The following is a 21,656-nucleotide window of genomic DNA, read 5'->3' on the forward strand; positions in this document are numbered from 1 at the left end:
ATATCTATATTTATCATTGTTTCTTGTTGAAAAAAACAGCAAAATGATACATTCAAAAAATAGGGGCTATACCCAGTTTGACTTATTAGACAAAGAATATATTATTGTTACCCAAAGGAAAAAATAACTTTGCTCTAAGCTATCTTGCCAGTACAAGGGAATCTATTAAATGATGACCCACAGCATTTAAAGCAATGTATCTCAAGTACAATATAATAATAAGTTGATACTGGTTATCTCTAAAATATGTTTAGTGATCCAAAGGTCTTCCTCTACCTAGAGATCATAAAAAATCCCACATAGTACAGGACCCAGTACAGAGCCAAGTGGGACACAAAGGTTATGCTATGATAAATTTTTTCAATTTGGTTATTTAAAATTTGTCTAAGCTACTAAATGACACATCACCTTACATTTGGCAAGCTAAACTTATTGATTGTATGTGGAACTGTATCAAAAGCCTTAGCCAAATCCAAGTAGATTTGAGTTATACCATCATGTAGTGAGATTTAACCTCCTCAAAAAAGACAACATGTTTAAAATAATAAACGACATCTAATAAACCCATATTGGGGAAGGTTAAGGGGTATAAAAAGCCTCTCTAATGGCATAGAGGGATAAAACCCTGAATATGACTCAGGTAACCAAAGCTCAATTAGCAGCTTGAGTATTTCACAGCCCATGCTGGGATGGTAGATGTGTCCAACCTGGGTGGAAGGAGCTGGTTGTCAGCCAATCTATGCCACTACTCCCTGATGCAATTTATCTGTTAGATGGCAAGAAAAAGGTCAAAAGAGTGCTGGTGCAAAGACAATGTGGGCATAACCACCCAAGCTGGTAACAGCTGCCCTAGATGGCCACATGAAAAAAGCATGAAACTAACTTACAACACCACCCACTAAGATAGAGTAGGGCTATTCATACAAAAATGCTGTCATTGCCATGGTGTAAGCAAGCAATTACTCTAAGTTCAGAGCTAAAGATTCCTTAGCCCTAAAGAGTGAATGGGCTTGAATACACTGGGGAGGGGGGTTGGGATGATGGTTGGCAAGACAGAGGGGGAAACACATAAAAACATTTATGGACTAGAGGACTAATAGCAACTGCATGCATTAGGCAGATTTTTATTCTCTTCATTGCATTACATAGTGGGCTCATTTGGTTATTGTTCTATACTTACCAATGTCTGAAGGGATGACTATGTTAACTATTGATAGCCGTAATTTGTCACCAGAAAACGTGAAATGCAACCTCTTATTATACACATGTTAAATATAACAGAAGAGAACTTACCAGATTATGTTTTACTTGCTGTAGAAAAGTACCAAGAATATTGTCTGATGAATAGAACTAGAGTTTTAAGTTTTGATTAGGGAGTGATAAAAATATATCTCTATAGACTGGGCATAGTTTTTAAATTAACATACATACCATCTTAGCAATGACCACATTTAACAGGGTTATAGCACTTGTGTGAACATTAGATATTGTTTAGCATTAATAGATGCCTTGTTTAATTGGCAGTCAGTTGTATTATGGGTCAGTTGTTCTGAATTTCCTAATATAATTATAGAAAGTCATTTACTTTCCGTAACCAAACAAATCAATTCTAAGTTCCCCTTGAGCTATTTTTTTCTAACCAGGATAAGGCCTTCCTCCTAGTGACCAATGCCTTGACTGACAAATTAAACAGGCTTTGGCCCTTAAAGGCCTACTTTCCTGGCTAGCCTTATCTTTTTATCCCTCAAAAGGAAAAATGGATAGAATCAAGAGGGCTCATTGCTTGAATCTATAATTGTACATTAATGGCAATATGCATGTCAGTAATACTACTTTAATAATCCTGTATGACAAGGCAGAGATTAGAAATCAGGACATGACCAGAGTATGTTTTATTGTCCATTTCATTTCTATTAATTTAGTTCTGTATATAGTCCTCAACTTATAGGAATATGACACAAAACTCTCAGATTAATGCTTAGCGATACAGTTGAGTCACTGAATGCTGTTTTGGCAAACATACAAAAAAACGAAGAACATTTGCTGAAACCAGTTTTGGTAGTGCTGGAATTCTCCCTTTTCTCAATTGTTGTGTAACCTCAGAGTTGGTATGTATACTTTCAGACGTCTTGCACAGTGTCTTCCCACACCTGGGATGCAGTGTGGCTCCCCCCTGCAAAATTAATTTCTTTGGAGGATCAGCAAAAGTGGTTTTGGCAAACACTTTTTGTTGTTTTACAATCGCCAAAACAGCATCCTCCGATTTGATATGCAGCTACATATCATATAGTTTTAGCATTTTTATAAACTGCATTATTAATATAGTTGTTAAAAACAACAGACAAGGAATGGAATGATGACTATTACATTTTTTCTCATCCGTTTTTATTAAAAACATCAAAACATAACAAAATTGTAAAATATAAAAATTAAATGAGATAAAAGCATGCAAACAGAAATAAATTCAGTCTTGGGAGTGTGAGGCAGCATAAATGAATTCTACCACATAACTGCACCTTATATGCATTACTAGGCATATGAAATAGCTGCCAAAAATCTGAATCATATGGAATGATGAGATTCAATTATCCTAAGTCCATAATCAGTAGGGATCGCAGGGTGCTCCTCCCTATTTGCAAGGTAGTAGTGAGACCTGTAATTAGATACTGTGGTGCAGCCTGTGTATATAACCGCTCCCAGTATTATAAACTGGAAAGGATCCAGAGATATTTCACAAGGCATATTATTATGGTTAGATATCTGTGTTATAAGATTATGTTGGTAAGGTTGCCATTTTGATCAATCATGTATAAGCTACATAGAGGGGATTTATTTTTAATTTACAAATGTATGAATGATGGCACCATCTCTTTACCACATTTTACCTAATACACTCCTTCTGCACGTGTTTTTAGCAATTTTTTAACTTAATTGCATTTTTTAAACTGTGTTTAGTCTAATATTGTAACATACTAAAGTGTGTTAGCTTGCACTGCATTTGAATTGTTTTTACTGCTGTTTTAGCGATTTTTCTGTAAAAAAAAAAAACAAACAAAAACTGTAAGCCTGTTTCCTACCTTTCCTGTAACTAGTGTAGTCCAGCTGTATCCAGGACTGTATGTAAGCTTCTGAACCCCCCTAAGCCTTTCTGTGTTGGAGGGAAGCCTTCTAGCTTGCCAGTGGGAGTGGTAAGCACTATGTAACCTGTCTACCACATAAGGAGTGGTTCTGGCCCAGAAATTATAGTTATTGGCCGTCTGGGCAATCTTTTCCATACCTCTCAACTTTCTGATTTCAAAGCCTGCATTTGCACTTGTTTCTTTCCTGTAACTAGTCTAGTGCAGATACAGATTCTTAGTTTTAGCACTTGAATTTGCTTATTCGTGCTCAGCACTTGTTCAGAACTTGTTGTTTTTGCACTTACTTTTCTCGCTTGGAGAAAAACAGCTCTTGTACTCACTTTCCTCACTTATCTAGAGGAAAATAGTTTTTTATTCAGGCATGTCCAAGGGTCAGCTCCCAGTGTTCTCTCCTGTCTATCTGATGAATCTGGGCATCTTGGGGCAATGCAGAAATTGCCTCATGTACACAGACAACCCTCTCCTCCTACCACCCAACACTAGAACCTGTGAGAGATGCACATATCTAGCCAAACTTGAGGTAAACCTCTCTCCAACCAAGACCGAAGTTGACATTCAAGAGGAGAAGGTAAACACTTGCACCACACCACACTTATCACATAGTCTCACTAAATCTACACCACCAAAATCCACACATAGAAACACAAAAACTTTTGCGGTGGCTCTCAGTAATAATCTGCCCAAGCAACAGAGACCTCCAAAGCAGAAACGCAAGCAACTTCCACCGCCCAACACAACCCAAATGACACATAGCCCATAGACTCAGTGTGCCACTCAACCACAGCCAATAAGGCAAAACAACATATCCACACACTAGTCATAGGTGACTCTATAGTCAGGCACACTGATGTCCCACTCACCAGGCTAAACAAGGAGAAGGTTACTGTTTAAATTCCCCAGTCTTCATTTGCCTAACTGCAGGCCCTTGAGCAAGTCACCTAACCATACAGTGTTCTGGGGCCTGCAGTTAGGCAAATGAAGACTGGGGAATTTAAACCTTTTACCTTAAGAAGGAGCTTGTTATCAGCTCATAGCCTCTGCACCAACTGCCAGTCTAGCATCACGTATGTTTCTGTTTAAGGAGCACTACAAGTTGCACAGATAAAACTTGTTATAATTTTAGATATTAATTAATAAGATATTTAAAACATGATACTGCTAATTCCCGCTCTCAACCTCAATCAAAGAATTAAATCTTATACCAGTGGGGTATACACTTCTCTTGTGGGTTCACCTTTATAGAAAGTTAAGGCAGTTTCTAGTAGATAGGATTATTGCCATAAAGATGCTTGTTGCTGTAGTCCTGAATTATGTGTTTCGGACTATATGCTGGATAACTACCTAAAAACCTTTTATGTATTATTTATTTGGAAGCTCATTTGTCTGAATCCTAAATTAAATTATTGAATCTGAAATACCAAAAGCCTTTTGGTTGAAACAGCATTTAGCAGAATTCCAAATAATTGAAACATCATACACTGAAAAGCATTTAAAGGAAATAATTTCAAAAGAAACTGTTTTTTGGGGTATAAGTTCCCTGCACCTCAAAGAAGAAAAAGAGAAAACTGACAGTCAGGAAATCACTGCTGGCATGCAAAAATAACCTGCTCAAGCAGTGATAATGCATAGGTAACACCGATCTCAGGCAAAATTTCTTCACATATTCCTACATATTTCTACTTCTGCATTAAATGTGTATGTGTAACTAACCCACACCTGAGTAAATTGACATTCAATCAAATAAGCATTCATTTAAGTGGCCATTCAACCATTTGGATTAAATCAATTGTAATTCAATCACATGAGTATTCATCCAAGTCAGTGTCTGACAAATTTGTTAAGATATGGAGGTCAAAACTATAGACATCCAATGCTGAATATCACATTTTGGAATCATAAATATTTTAATTGTGATGCTTCATGACTAATACAAATTATCATTATATGTGCATAGTCTGAGTGTGTGTGTGTGTGTGTGTGTGTGTGTGTGTGTGTGTGTGTGTGTGTGTGTGTGTGTGTGTGTGTGTGTGTGTGTGTGTGTATGTGTGTGCATGCATGTGTGTGCATGCGTGTGTGCCTGTGTGTGAGCACGTGTGCGTGCATGTGCTCATGTGTGCTTGTGTGTGTGTGTGTGTGTGTGTGTGTGTGTGTGTGTGTGTGTGTGTGTGTGTGTGTGTGTGTGTGTGTGTGTGTGTGTGTGTGTGTGTGTGTCTGTAATGTATATCCCAATGTGACCTCTGGCCTGAGTAGTCACAGTATATAATTTTAAAGTACTACATGATGTGTTCTGCAATAACTGATGCACTGTTTGCTAACAAGCATTTAAGTTATCGAATAGATAAACAGTTAAAACAGAATACAAACATGAAAGAAAAGTAAAAAATTCAAAGAAATCCCAAGTCTTTGAAATGATAAAGTTAAGCTATGTTTAATCTCATTGGGTATAACTGGTTTCACTTTTTGAAGTATATGGCCTTTGAATATTATGCCACAGCATTCTGCACATGAAATCCACATGAAAGATGAGACGAAGCATTTTCTGTGCCCACTGCCCACATCTGGAACATCTAGCTAACACACATCAACAAACCTTCTTATCCAGTGACAAACAGGATTCACCTCAGCCAAAGAGGCACTTGAGAGTACTGCAGTCTCATGGATCACTATTTCCTTTACTCTTCATCTGTTACGGGGAACTGAAATTTTAGTGTGTAGATTAAACAGCATATCTAGATATGCTATTTATAATAATATAATTGTCAGGACAAATAACTCCGAAAATGTAAAAGTTATGGGGCAGTATGATGCCTCAGGGATACGTTTGGTAGCCATTTCAAAATGCCAGGACCCCCTAAACCGAGTCCCGAAATACTCGGACTTATATATACTACGTCTGAGATGCCATTTCTCAGAATAATCTCTGCCCTTTTCTATGAGGAATGAAGTTCTTGGAGTTGGTATATATAGGTTTTGGGGAGTGTGGGGAGCTTGCCCCCTTGCAAAAAGAGGTTTAAAGGAGAAGATCATTTTTTAATATTCTTCTTTGGGTTTTCAGTCTTTTTTTCAGCTAATAGGCACTTGGCATTTTGAGCTCTGACAGTTCAATAGGAAAGCAGAAAGATCTCTGCTTCATAACTCCAAAGCCCAGTGTTTAGTCCTGATCTCTAAGCACTGTCTGTGTAGATTTTGCAGTATTGCTTTATATTTCCATGGGTTTTATTCGATACTTCAGTTTTTGTTTTTATAATTACCAGAAGCATTCTGTTTTACTGGCTACACTAAAAAGTTATCCATATATTTACATTCACACTTTCTTCCATGTCTTGACCGAAAAGAGATATCAGGCCCAGCCCTCTTACCAGTAAACAAATGTCAAAATAAATAAAAAAATATAAATTGCAAATATGACATAAGTAAGAATGATGTTTTTGTTTCTTCAATGTAAATTAACAGCTGTTATATTTTACTGCAATTTACTGTTAATTCTGCATTTACTAAATTATTGTACTGTTGTGATATATCAACCTGCATAAAAGAGACAGAAAGTCTTTATGCTTACATTCAGGCCAATAAAGCCAAACCCCACTAGCTATAGACATGCATGTTTTGGCCTTTTTATTGACCTCATCAGCACAGCATAAGTGGAGAGTTTGGCTATAATTCAGAAATACAGCATCTTTAAATCCAGCTGATGTCCATAAAGATTAATTGTCATAAACCCCCCTTTTTCCCATTTACTACATGGAGTCAGGGTGTTGTGTTAACTGTCACCATCTCTCTCGATTCAATGCCACACTTGTACCTTGTTTGACACTCCTGCCTGACTGCCGCAGATCTTCTCTCACACAATCCAGCCACCTCTTTGCTGGACAACCTCATTTCCTCTTACCTTCTTCCTGTCTGCCCCAAATCTTCTTCACCAGATTGTCTTCTTTATTTTTGCACATCTGTCCAAACCACCATAATCTGTTCTCTTTGATCTTTTTTTGCAATTTGAACTACTTTGGCTTCTGTTCTTATGTCCTCATTTCATCATCTGCCCCACAGTGTGCATCCTGTCACCCTTCTCAGGCACTTCATTTCCATCACCTCTAGCTTCCTCATCTGCTGTGCCTTTACTGTCCAGCTTTCTGTATCATACAGTAGTACTAGTCACACCACTGTCTTGTACACCTTGCTTTTCAACTTCTTTGGCATTCTTCTATCATACACTATACCTGACACTCTATGCTAGTTGGCTGCAGCACCCCCTCTGATTCTAACTTTGACCTTTTCAGTCAGACTTCCCTTCTTCTCAACCACCCCTCCCAGATACCTGAAAGTATTAACATGTTCCACTATCTTCCATTCTATCTCAATTGTCAGTGTCTTCTGGTTTCCTTAATTTGCAGCCATTACCACTGTCTTATCTGTACTTAGTTTCATCCCATGTGCCTTCAGTTTTGCATTCCATTCTCCTATCCTTTGCTGAAGTTCTTGCCCAGAGTCTGTCTGGAAAGCCAGATTGTCTGCATACAGCAGCTTTGCTGATCTGCCCCTTCCAACCTGTTTGCCAGTGTAGTCCATCACCAGTATGAACAGCAGTGGGCTCAGAGCTAAACACTGGTGCACAACCACTCCCACTTGAAACCCCTCTGTGAGACCAAACACTTGTTCATATTAGAGCCACTGGGTCCTTATTCATAGTCTGCACTAATGCTATTAATGTTTCTGGGTCTTTGACCCACCACAGTACAGCCCAAATCAACTTTCTTGGGACTTTGTCATATGCTTTCTCCGAGTAACAATCAAGGTGCCTGCAAACTATCCCAGCTATTATCCATAAAAACTTAAAAAGTATAAAAAGTCATGGATATTTAAAAAACATGTAGCTGAAACACCTGATGTCTTTAAGGAGTCATTTGTATATATCCCATGGATCTCAATTACAGGAAGTTTAAAGGTATCACACAACTGTACCTTGGCTAGGTTTTTTTTTGCAGTTTTTACTGAATGATTTTGGCTGTGTGATCTTTTCACCGTCTGGCTTGTTTTTTATTAAATACACACAAATATATATAAATATATATATATATATATATATATATATATATATATATATACACATACAGTAGCTATAAAAAGTTTACACCCCCTGTTAAAATGCCAGATTTTTGTGATATAAAAAAATGAGACCACAATAAATCATTTCAAAACTTTTCCCACCTTTAATGCGACTTATAACCTGTACAATTCAATTGATAAACCAACAAATCTGTTAGGGGAAAAATATAAAAAATAAAAAACATACAATACGCTGGTTGCATTAGTGTGCACACCCTTAAACTAATACTTTGCTGTGTGTGCACACACTTAAACTAATACTTTGTTGAAGCACCTTTTGATTTAATTACAGCATTCAGTCTCCTTGGGTACACACCTACCATCAGTTAAAGAGACTCTGATTAACCCCAAATAAAGTTCAGCTGTCCTAAAAGAATTTTCCTGACATTTACTCAGTTACCTGCTACAGTAAAAGCCATGATTCACAGAGAGCTTACAAAAGCATCAAAGGGATCTCATTGTTGAAAGGTATCAGCCAGGAGAAGGGTACAAAAAAAGTTCCACAGCATTGGATATACCATGGAACACAGTGAAGGCAGTCATCAAAAAGTGTAGAAAAAACAGGACAACAGAGATGTTGCAAAAAACTGGATGTCCCTTCAAAACTGATGAAAAGACAACATGAAAACTGTTCAGGGAGGCTGCCAAGAGACCTACAGCAACACTGAAGGAGCTGCAGAAATTACTGGCAAGTACTAGTTATGGCTAAATGTGACAACAATTTCCTGTATTCTCCATATGTCTGGACTATGGGGTAGGGTTGCAAGATGGAAGCCTTTTCTTGCACAGAAAAAACATCCACGCCTGGCTAAAATTTGCAAAACAATACTTCAAGTCTCCCAAAAGCATGTGGGAAAATGTGTTATGGTCGAATGAGACCAAGGTTGAACTTTTTGGCCACGACTCCAAAAGGTACGTTTGGCTGAAAAACAACACTTCACATCACCAAAAGAATACCATCCCCATTGTGTAGCATGATGGTGGCAGTATCATGCTTTGGGGTTGCTTTTCTTCAGCTGGAGCTGGGTCTTTAGTCAAGGTGGAGAGAACTATGAACAGTTCCAAATACCACTTACTTTTGGCCCAAAGCCTTCAGAAATCTGCTAGAAAGATGAAGATGAAGAGGAATTTCACCTTTCAACACGACAATGACCACAAGCATACATTCAAATCAACAAAAAATGCCTTCACCAGAAGAAAATTAAAGTTTTGGAATGGCCCAGCCAGAGCCTAGACCTAAATCCAATAGAAAATCGGTGGGGGGACCTGAAGAGGGCTGTGCACAAAAGAGGCCCTCACAATCTGACACATTTGGAGTGCTTTTGCAAGAAAGAGCAGGCAAAGATTGCCAAGTCAAGATGTGCTATGCTGATAGACTCCTCCCCAAGAAGACTGAATGCTGTAATTAAATCAAAAGGTGCTTCAACAAAGTATTAGTTTAAGGGTGAACACACACAACAAAGCATTAGTTTAAGGGTGTGCACACTTATGCAACCAGCGTATTGTACATTTCTTTTTATTTTTTTACATTTTTCCCCTAACAGATTAGTTTGTTTTTTAATTCAATTGTACAGGTTATAGGTCACATTAAATATGGGAAAAGTTTTGAAATGATTTATTGTGGTCTCATTTTTTTTATTTCACAAAAATCTGGCATTTTAACAGGGGTGTGTAAACTTTTTATATCTGCTGTATATATATATATATATATATATATATATATATATATATATATATATATATATATAGATAGATAGATATGGATCTACTTCAACTTATTTCAATGAACATCCACATCACCGAAATTTTAATCCAGGAAAGGAGGCAGTTGGCCAACATTAAAAAACAAGCACACTGAAGCATGTCAAATCTACCCAAGTGGGGAACTTTGCCCTCCACACCCACCACACATCCCCAACTAAATATACCAACTCCAAGACCACATTATAATGGGGAAAAGGGCAAATTTCCTCATGTTGGCCAACTGCCTTCTTTCCAGGGTTAAAAATCCTGTGATGTGAACGTTCTTTAAAATAAGGTTTCTGTGTTGTCATCTTGGGTAAGTAAGATTCGATTAATTGGAATTTCGGTCTACTGAAGTAGATCCATATATATATATATAGATGTATATATACATATATATATATATATATATATATATATATATATATATATATATATGTATATATAATGTATATATATATATATATATATATATATATATATATATATATAGGGTCTATATTACAACATTGAACTAAAACAAGTTCAAACATTGTAATATCGAACCCTAAAGTCCGAAAGTGGAAGATAGTGAAGCCACGGCACATCAAATTTTTCCCAGGGAAAAAAAATTGGTGGGCTTTTTTTGGGGCTTTGCTATTTCCTCCACTGAGGTGCAATCCCGGAGTTGGTATATTTAAGTAGGAGGGGTGTGGAGGGCACAGCCACCTACAGGGGGTGTAGGGGTCAAAGCCCCCCCCCCCACTTCAGTTTAGATTTAAGGTTAATTTTTTTTTTTTTTTTTTGTCACGGAACAGCAAATTTTTTTTCTCTGGGAAAAAAATCGCTGTTCTGTGCTTTCGGTTTTGTTGGGTTTCGAACATAACGGTTCAATATTACAATGATCGAACTTTGCCCCGCAGAATGTGTTTAGTGGACATCTGATTAACTTATTGCATTTGGCAGACTAAGCAGATGGTCAACAGGTGTCTCAGCTCAGTACTGTTATATCCTTTCCTCAATATTGTACAGTCTCAAAGTTAGTATATGTAATTAGTGTGGTAGGATTTTTGCCCCCTACAAAAAATGTGGGGTTTTTTTGGGTTTTTTTTTTGTGTTTTTTTATTTAAACATTGGTACATGTGTGTTAATGCACTGACATTCATTTTGTCATTCTTTTGAGGGTGACATTTAAAAGGTCAAGTTGTGGGTTACAACATGAACATGAATACACACACACACACACACACACACACACACACACGCATATATATATATTTATATATATATATATATATTTATATATATATTTATATATTATATATATCCATCCATCTTTTCCCTATTTTTGTGCATTGGGTCGGGGTGTCACTTCAACAGTGACAGTCGTCTAGAGCCATAGGTGCCCTGCTTTTGGTCTAAATGTTTTTTCCTTATGTCTGTTTGTGAGACCAATAAGTCCCAGGTAGGGGAATATTCCCTGTTCCCCAGGGATTGTGCAGTCTCAGAGTTAGCATATGTAATTAGCAGGGGATATGGGGGGGATGCTGCCCCCACCCACATTAGGGGTGCAGAGGAGCTTATCCCCTGTAAAAAAGATGTTATTTTATGTATGAACCAAGGTTTTTTCATGGTGTATTCATGGTAAGGTGTCAATGTTTGTTTTTTTTGCCTTTTGTGGTTGACACAAGGTCAATATATGAACAACTCAACCAAAGTATATGAGAGTTTGTTGAACACTCTTCAAATCAAACCTTAACTGATCAAGCATAAGTGCTTCAAAATTGTCTAAATAACAGTCCAAAAAAAACCACATACACCCTGCTAATTAAAAATATCAGCTCTGAGATCACACTATGGTGGAGAAAGGGTAAATATTAACACACATGCAAAGACACATATAAACACACGCACACACAAACACAGACACACACACACGCACACATATATATATATATATATATATATATATATATATATATATATATATATATATATATATATATATATATATATATATATTTATATATATATATACATATATATATATATATATATATATATAGGGTTTATATCATGTCGTCGAAAGTACGTGTGTTCGAATGATGTGATATCGAACCGGGAAGTTCAAAATGCAAGAATTTCGAACACACATAACAGCAATTTTTTTCCCGGGAAAAAAAATCGCTGTTCCGGTACAAAAATAAAAAAAATGTATGCTTCAAACTTTTAATAATGTGCAGGGCTTCGCCGCCCCCACACCCCCCCCCCTACTTACCAAGTTCGGGATCGCACCACAGTGGAGGAAATAGCAAAGCCGCAGAAATGGCCCACCAATTTTTTTCCCTGGGAAAAAAATCGGTGTTCCGCGGCTTCACTATTTTCACATTTCGAACTTCCCAGTTCGATGTTACGGCATTCAGACACCTGTGCATTTGAAGTCCTGATATATATATATATATATATATATATATATATATATATATAGATATAGATATAGATATAGATATACACAAATATATACAAGGGTTTACATGCATATGGTTGAATAACCGATATACAAATGCATACATATCGAAAGCAGAATCTTAAGTTTGCAATATTTCGAATTTACAAATGCCGAACCCAGAATTACTGAATGCTGGCCAGGCTAATATTCCCTCCTCTCAACCCATGGTAATCCTTGTCACGGCGGTTGTGCGATCGGGAATTTCAAATTCGAAGTTGCACATGACATTACGAGCGTTTGCACGTACGAGTTTCGGCATTACGGTTTGGAATAATGGCCATTCGGCATTTGGTCGCACGACCAAATGCATGTATTCCATATACATGCACACACATCGGGTCTACTACAGGTGCTCATATGCTGGTATCTTGTTACACACTTGCTCATTGCCAGTACCATAAAAAAAGCAACTGCTCAAACTCCCACTGGCCCAATCACCTCTTTCTACATAAATCTCCCAGAACTTGACCCTATAAATGATATAGCCCTTCCAGAACACTAATTCTTTTTTTAAACACCTTTATTAAATTATCACTTGTGACACAGACAACTTTCCATCTATATAAAAGTAATCAAACTGTATAAACAAGTTCATGTTTACAAACATTATACTTCACATATATTGCTATATATCATATAACCTAAACAGCATTACCTAAATTATTAATTTCCTGCCTTTTTTTTTAAAGAAGTAACATCTTTATTAAACCATCACTTACAACGTAGGCAATCATACATTTATATAAATGAAAACAAATCACACCGACACAATCCTACTTGTAAGCATTTTACATCACAAACCATACTGACACACTCCAAGTTGCAAACATCATACATCACTTATAATCTACCCAATCATTGTCAGTCAAATTCCAGAACACTAATTCTAACCCTAAAACTCCTACCCACTTTCTAACCCAGGTCCTCTATGCTTCCCTAAATTTAAGACTCCTTTCCTGCTGCCTCAACTTAAAGCTGACTACCCACTCCTTATCCATAAAATCTCTCTCCTGTTCCCTAACCCTAATATTCCCCTCCTGCTCCCTTCCTCATTGATGCTACACTTACCTCACTCAGACACACATACTGTGTTCAGGTAAGTTGTAGCCGCTACTTACCCATATTTATATTCAAGTTCAATCACATTTGACAACTTATATGAGTTACAAATGCTTGTGTCACTGGGTATCTAGTGCTTAGAACTTGAGTGTTTGTAGTAGAACCCACAGATACACGCATGCACACACACACACAACACACACACACACACACACACACACACACACACACACACACACACACACACACACACACACACATGCACTCACACATACAAGGATACCATCATCTGGTGATGTAAATAACCAATAAAATGCAGCTCAACTACAAAAACATATCATATGTACAATCAACTGAAGATGCAAACTAGAGAATTAGACCTTATACAAACAGCACACCTTACCCCACCCAAGAAAATGCTTCTGTTCTGTCACATACAACACCTACAAGTGTATTCACCTTCCAAAGACACTTCCTGCTGTAATTTATATCACAAAGCTGATGAACTGTTCATGCTAGCAGGATATTTTGCTGGCTTCCTGACACAAATCATAGTTATTTCTTAAACATCAAAATAACAGAAAACAATAACATTATCAAATGGCACTGTAGCAATACGTACATATCTTTGTGGAAGCACTCATGTGGTAGGAAACAATACTTGCTATCATGTTATAAAAAAAGAGTGTTTTGTGAGTATTTAAAAAAAAATTCAAGTTATTACTTTAAGACATGCAGATTTTTTTTCTGTTAATTATAAGACAATGATCACTTTAACAAAAAGATCATACTAGAAAAATACACATTTTAACTGACTATAGTCCCTGCTTTCCCATGGTATCAGTCCCTGAACAGTAGCAAAATATGGAGCCCTGGTTTACGAAAATAAGTTATCAGCAATTACTAATTATAAGCAACAGGGATATGCCCGTGTTTATGGTAAAGGTCATGACTGATAAGAAATGAAAAAATGCTAAAAGAAAAAAGTAACAGAAAAGCATACCTGAAACAACACCTTGCACTCCTTCTTTGGTCTTGGATCCTGCAAAATAAAGAAAAACAAAGTGCATGAATGTTTTGTGCTTCTTAAGGTCAAGGGTTCTCAATCAAAATGCAAATGTTTGTAATGAAAACAAGCCCTGCTCTATGTCCTTGCTACTGACAATTAAAATATATACAGAATACAAAAACAAAATATAATTAGTATACAAAAACAAAAGCATGAGAAATAAGAGTTTTGAATTTGCTTAACTAGACAGTGCTTTGGAGTTATTGGAAATTTGGGCTAGGCTCCTTAATGGTCTCCTGAAAAGGGGCTCAGTTTAGTATAATATTTAAAGTCTTCACCACACAGACAAAAAGTACAGGGTTTGACTCTTGCCTTGGGTTATTTTTTTAAGCTTAAAATGGGCCATCAGGGCAGTTAGCCTAGTATTCACCTAAACTGCTGGCAGATGTCAGTATAAACATTACTTTTTTTATTCATCATGGGAGCTCAGACATGTATTAGAGATGAAAGAATGGCGCAACTCATCATTTGATGGATAACTCTAGGTTTCATGCCCACAATACTTCCTTGCATACTGCAGAACTCAAATTAAAGTTACTTGCCATTGTTAGTGCTTCTGTGATATCCAGAGAGAGAAATGTTGTTTCAGTAAATAATCCTCTCAAAAATATTTAGTTCAGTGGATTATGATAACTTATCTGGGATTTTATCAACATGCAAATGTATTAACAATGGTTCACATACCCTTATGTGTGCTTTTTAAACAAAATAGTCTGCAATCAGTATATAAATCTGAACATAACATGAATATTTTAAAATTCTCTATGTTGAATTGATTGTTCTTGCACTGTTTAGATACATTATTGAAGCAATTTCATTTGTAGCTGACAACTGCAGCAAAGGATAACTGAAACAATTGTATTTGTTGCTGCCATTGACTCAATATATGGTTGAAATGGCTGAATGGTCTTCAAAACAACTCTCTAAATAAATAAAATACATTTTTTTCAACCCAGAAGAATGCTTACTGTTTTTTCTTTATTCTTTGGTTCAGTAGAACACCATGGCTATAAGTAATGGTAACAATAAAACACAAGCTTTAAATTTTCCGTATACCATAGTTATCTAAGTATTGCCATAGATTGTGTGTGTGTGTGTGTGTGTGTGTGTGTGTGTGTGTATGCTTTATTTTATATATATATATATATATATATATATATATATATATATATATGTGTGTGTGTGTGTGTGTGTGTGTGTATATATATATATATATATATATATATATATATATATACACACATACACATATATATATGTATATATATATATATATATATATATAATTTCACTTTGAATAATCGAATGTAGAGAACATCGACATTCTGATCATTGAGACCAGAACATCGATGTTCAGAACATCGAAAATTCAAAATGAACCGTAAAAAAAAATCACACACCCTACTTTAATTTTCCAACTCCAAGATCGCACTACAGTAGGGTAAGGGAAATCTCCCGTTTACCACTATATGCGGTAGCGCTAAACAGGAGATTTCACGTACCCTACCTGCAATGCCAGCACTCAGATGGCACACACACACACACACAACATGCAGGGCACCTTGCTGCCCTGCATACATACCCAACATTCCACAATTTTACTTACCTGGCACTTCCACTTTAAACCTTCGATGTTCTGAACATCGATGTTCTGGTCTCGATGATCAGAACTGCGATATTCTGAACATTCGATGATTTAAAGGGAACCCATATATATATATATATATATATATATATATATATATATATATATATATATATATATATATATATATATATATATACACACACACACACACACACACACACACACACACACACGTGGGCATAGTGTGCAATTAAATAATTGTCTTGTATATTAGGTTTTAGGAGCCATGAGTCTGAAACGAGTTTCCTAATATTGAATAATAAGAAACATCACTTATTATAAAAAATACATTTTCTTTTTATTCAATTTTCCCATGCTGTTTTATTCAAACTGATTTGTATTAGTTGCAGTAATTGTGCAAACTCTCTTTTGAATAGGTATTTAGGTAGCTTCCATGTGTTTTACAAATGGAAAGTTTCTTTGGCAATTTTCTGCTCATCTACTGCAGTTTTCATATTTGTTTAATGTAGTTTAGCAGTGTTGTGAGGTTTATGTTAATTTTATAGTTCAGTTATATTGTTACTAGCAGATTCATAAACATTGTCAGCAATCATCTTCGTAAGTTCATAAGTTCATAAGTTCATAGGTAAGTACTAGGCAATCAGTCTGCAGACTATTTCAAACCTAACCAAAAAAAAACTCTGTTCAAAATGTTCTTCTAGCCTCGAGGAGGGCAAGAGAGGAGAGGATAGACTGGGAGAGAATGTGAGACTGCCCATCCAATTATCTAGGTTTATCATGAGGGTGGTGAGGGTGTTACTCTGCTTGCCATGTACTGGAAGTTTGTGCCAGAGATGAGGGATACACTGGGATATGAATCTGTAATGTCAATGTGTCTTATTTATCTGCTGATAAAAGTTTAGTTCCTTTAACTGAGTATTTGATGTACCTTTAGTTCTGTGAAAGAATAGTAGATAAATGAGGGTTGTATCTTTCATGGCATGAAAGGCTAGACATAGATCTCCATGGATGAGAATATAAGAGACCGAGTATAGAGAAAGGGCTGTTAGTCTCTCCTGATAACTAAGATTTTGTGGCCACTAATCTTTTTAGTTATAAACCTCTGAGCTCCCTTTGGATTTAATGGAGATGCCTTTGGCAATTAGATTGGTCAGATAAAATGATTTACAAACTACTGTGGAGACATGATGGTCAAGTGATACAGAATTATAAACAAGAGTGCCCAGATCCTTTAAACAAAGTTGGAATGGAGGGATGCATCTTCTATATCATAAGAAAAACTGTTTTATTTACCAAAATGAGCTATGCCACATTTTTTACATTTAATTTGAGATTGTTGTCCTTGTACCAATTGTTATGAAAGTGTAAGCCATGTTGAAAGAATTACAAGTCAGTTGAAGCTTGAACAACAACACTCAGTTTACAGTCATCTGCAAACTTAGTTAACTATAAGCCAGGAAAGAAATATATGTCCAACAGGACAGGGATCAAACCTGAGTCCTGTGGTATACCACTGTAACATTTTTGCTTTCAGAAGTGGTGGTAGCTGCTAATCTAACCACATGGGTTCTGTCAGACAACCACTTGCACCATTACACAATATAAGAATTTACATTGGCCAGTTCTAGATATGATGTATGCATTGTATAATTCACTGCTATTCACTGCTTCAGTTGCTTTTCCAAATAAATTAATGAGGTTAAAGAGGCACAACCTTCCTTTGATAAAACTAAATTGATGAGGTTCCATGGTCAGTGAATTGTGCACAGCTTACACTGTATGGAGCCATTACATTAGTATGATTCACAAACTAGACTGCCTTAATTTTCCACTGTCAACACAGGAACATTGCCTTAACAGATGGCACACATAAACAGCAAATGTATGAGATCAGCAGATTCTAGTGAAATCAACACACACACACACACACACACACACACACACACACATATAGATATATATATATATATATATATATATATATATATATATATATATATATATATATATACTTTATTTTTTTATTGATTTACTTACTTTAAGACTCATGGGTAGTTTGGTTTTAATCAGGTTACAAACTTAGAGAGGGTTATGGTGGAGGGGATGTGCTGTATTCCCTTGAATGTTTATATATTATTTGAGAACATATATTTTCCTAACTTGCTGCCTGCTATCAGATTTTAATAAAGTAGATCTATGTTAAACAAATAATGAAGATTGCTCAACAATATATCATATTATCAGGAAATATTACACCTTATATTGCATTTAATTTAAATCTTGCAATATAAATTCTACTCAAGGAAGAAGATGAAGCAGAACTAATTTTGAAATATAATTAAATAGTTTGGAAGACTGGAGCACTTCTGTGAGGGAGATCATAGTCTTAGAAAATGCTGAATGGAGAGAACTGTGGTTGAAACTGATGCCAGAAAAAGTATCTAATTCAAATGTTACTGACTATAATTCATGTCAAATGCTTGGATCTGTGAGCATATAAACTAAATGATTGTTTAGATATTTTCAGCCATATGTCATGTCCAGTGAGAGATGTAGGGGCAAGCAAATTCAGAATGCGAAAGTTATGTGTTTTCTTGTTCTAATGAATTATTGCATTGACATACTATTTTTCAAGCTCCTGTAAGATTTATGGTGACAGCGCCTCATCCTAACACTATCAAAACTGCTTAAAACACTATAACCTGCATGTTTTTATTCCACCTTGATCAAAACTATGACTGAAATCAAAAATGAAAGACTTGAGCTACTGTGAGCTACAAACATTAAGGTAAAAAGATGGCAGAATGCAACCACTCCTTGAATTTTGATTAGACCTATCGATTAATCATGTCTGCGTTGCAGAAGGGAGGACAGAATGCTTGTATTAGAGGATCATATAGATGACCTTTGTCTGTACATGACCTATTCCCCATCAGCAGCTAGAATGAATGCACACCAAAGATCACAAGATGCATATGCCGTTACAGGTTCACTGGATTTATACATGATGGAGAAGGTGTCAAGCAATTGCTTACTACTGTCCCTTAGTCATGGCATGAAGGGATTCTTAAAATTTTCAGCCCACGTTGTTATGACTGTAAAGCATGTTACATGTACATTCTATGTTAATTAAGCAGCCCAGCAATACTGCAGCCCTAATTGGCTGGAGTTGTAAAATACCACTGACTGTGGTGACACAATATAATGTTCTTGCCACAGCCTAGTGCAGTGGAATGTCCATGCACCTTACTACATAGTGTATGATGTAGATGTTTATTTATTTATTTATTTATTTATTTATTTATGTTTTGTTCTTTGTTTCTTTCTACCTCTTAGTCATGTTCGCCATACTCAGAACATATTATTAGTATAGCAGAGATATTGACATGTCAAAGTTTTTGTAAGTATGGTGAGCCTGCTGATGCAGCCCCATAAAATGCAGTGTCGTCCTTCACATTGTATTCCGTGAGTCACACTCTTGTGAATCATGGAAGATAGTGATGAGTTTCCCTTGCACACCTTCACCTTTCCTGAAATTTTCCTGCTTTGCAGATTTTCAAATGAGTAACGAAACTTTTTTGAAATATGTAAGAATTTGGTGTATGTCTTATACGGTGTGCAAGCCCTTCATAATTTTGGACTACTTTTCAGAATCCCAGCCTGTTGGTTTAATTTTAGATAATTCAGATAGTTATAATCAGAACCATATGTCAAATATTGCCCAAAATAACCAAAACACAAGCTACTCAAAAAATAAATAAACTAAGTGTTCGGTGCCCGAAAAAAAATCACACAGCAACACAAAATTGATTTAAGTGCTTTCTTTCTATTTACATGTAGAACTTCATCATTCATCATTCAATGAAGTTCTACATGTAATTTTCAGTGGAAGCCTAGGAGAAAAGCTCCAAAATCACAAGAATGCATAATAGTACAATTGTAGTTGAAAATATACAGGGAATAGTATATAGCACTGAAATACGAGCCATGCAATACAAAAACATAATTAAATTATTTGCAGATTATACAGTACAAAAAATTATTTACCTATTTACATATGGAGACATTGTAGAATGGTTGATACAAAACTGATGTATGTATGTGCTGAACATATGTCAGAGTAGCTATACAGTATGCAATTATTTGACTCAAGTTACAAAGCAAAAATTCTTGCTGATATATACACGGTCAGCTACAGGCATATACTGCACATTCATTCGGTAGAAAGCAGTGGACATTCATAAGATGAAGGCTGCTAAAATACTGTTACATTAAACTAGCCAGGACCTGTGCAAGAGCAGAGCCAGGTTTCAGTTAAGTTTGATTATAGAAGGTTTTTGAATTGAGCTATAAGGCATTTTGAGGTTATTTGGGATGGTAGTTTGTTCCATATGTTGGGAATGAAGTTTGATAATAGTGCATACCCAGCAGAGTTTTTTGCTTTGGTGGTGCTAAATAGTAGTTTGTTGCTGGGATGGTGAGACTGATTGTTTGTGTGTAGTTGTAGAAGGTTCTGGAGAGAAGGGAAAAACCTGGTTGCTCCTGGTCGTGTGGATTCTAATTGTGAAACTCAGTCTTTGGTTTTGGCATTACTTCTTGGTTTTCTGGAGAGAAGGGGTTTTATCTGAATGATGCAGGATTTTATGGGCAAAGGTTAGTTGATTAAAGAGTAGTAGCTGAGGTAGCTCAAGCCAGTTTAGTAACTTTAGAGATGTACAGTGATGTGTCCGAGAAGTGGACTCTGTGGCGAACCTAGCAATTTTATTATAGCAGGAATCTAGTCTAGCTAAATCAGTTTTTCTGAGATTGGTTAAGATGGGAGAGGCATAGAGAAGTGTAGATAAGAAGTGGGTACGGGCAATGGTAGCATTTGTGTTTATGGTTAGGAATTGTTTATTTCTATAGAGGATGCATAATTTCTTATGTACTTTCTTGATGGTTTGAGAAATATGAATATCAAACTCCAAGGTGTTGTCAGTTCCAACATCCAGGTTACTGGATTGGAGTGTGGTTTTGCTGGGGTTTAGAATGAGCTGGATGTTAGTGAGCCATGGTTCAATTGCCAGAAAAGTATTTGAGGTTATGCTCCGAAGGTCTTGTAGAGAGGGGGCTGTGCAGATTAATGTGGAGTCATCTGCATATTGTATAACTGTTGCTAGAGAGGTACAGGTGTGGAGTCTGTTAGTGAAGTGAGAGAGAACAATAGAGGTCCAAGGATAGGTCCTTGCGGAACTCCTAATGTTACTGGAAGAAGGGGGGAAGAGTTGGTTTTGCCATTGAACAGCCTGCTGGTGTCCTGATAGGTAGCTTTTAAACCAGGCTATAGATGGAGTACTAAGGTTTAGGGTTGTGAGTACATTAATAAGTATGTTATGGTTTACCATATCAAAGGCTTTTGAAAGATTGAGGAAGATGGCTGCTACAAAATTTCCAGTGTTTCTGTGG

The 21,656-nt window shown here is 36.3% G+C and overlaps 1 protein-coding gene across 1 annotated transcript in view; it reads right to left on the minus strand.

Annotated features, from left to right (window-relative positions):
* The window catches only part of SNCB (synuclein beta), a 720,540-nt gene that overhangs the window by 384,750 nt on the left and 314,134 nt on the right, over window positions 1–21,656 (minus strand). Inside the window, exon 3 of the mRNA XM_044069350.1 lies at window positions 14,537–14,575. Within this exon, the coding sequence (XP_043925285.1) occupies window positions 14,537–14,575 (39 nt within the window). The remainder of the gene's footprint in view (window positions 1–14,536; window positions 14,576–21,656) is intronic.

This window comes from Protopterus annectens, chromosome 4.part0, assembly GCF_019279795.1.
Source record: "Protopterus annectens isolate FY-2018-M chromosome 4.part0, PAN1.0, whole genome shotgun sequence".
In the NCBI taxonomy this organism is placed as follows: Eukaryota; Metazoa; Chordata; order Ceratodontiformes; family Protopteridae; genus Protopterus; species Protopterus annectens.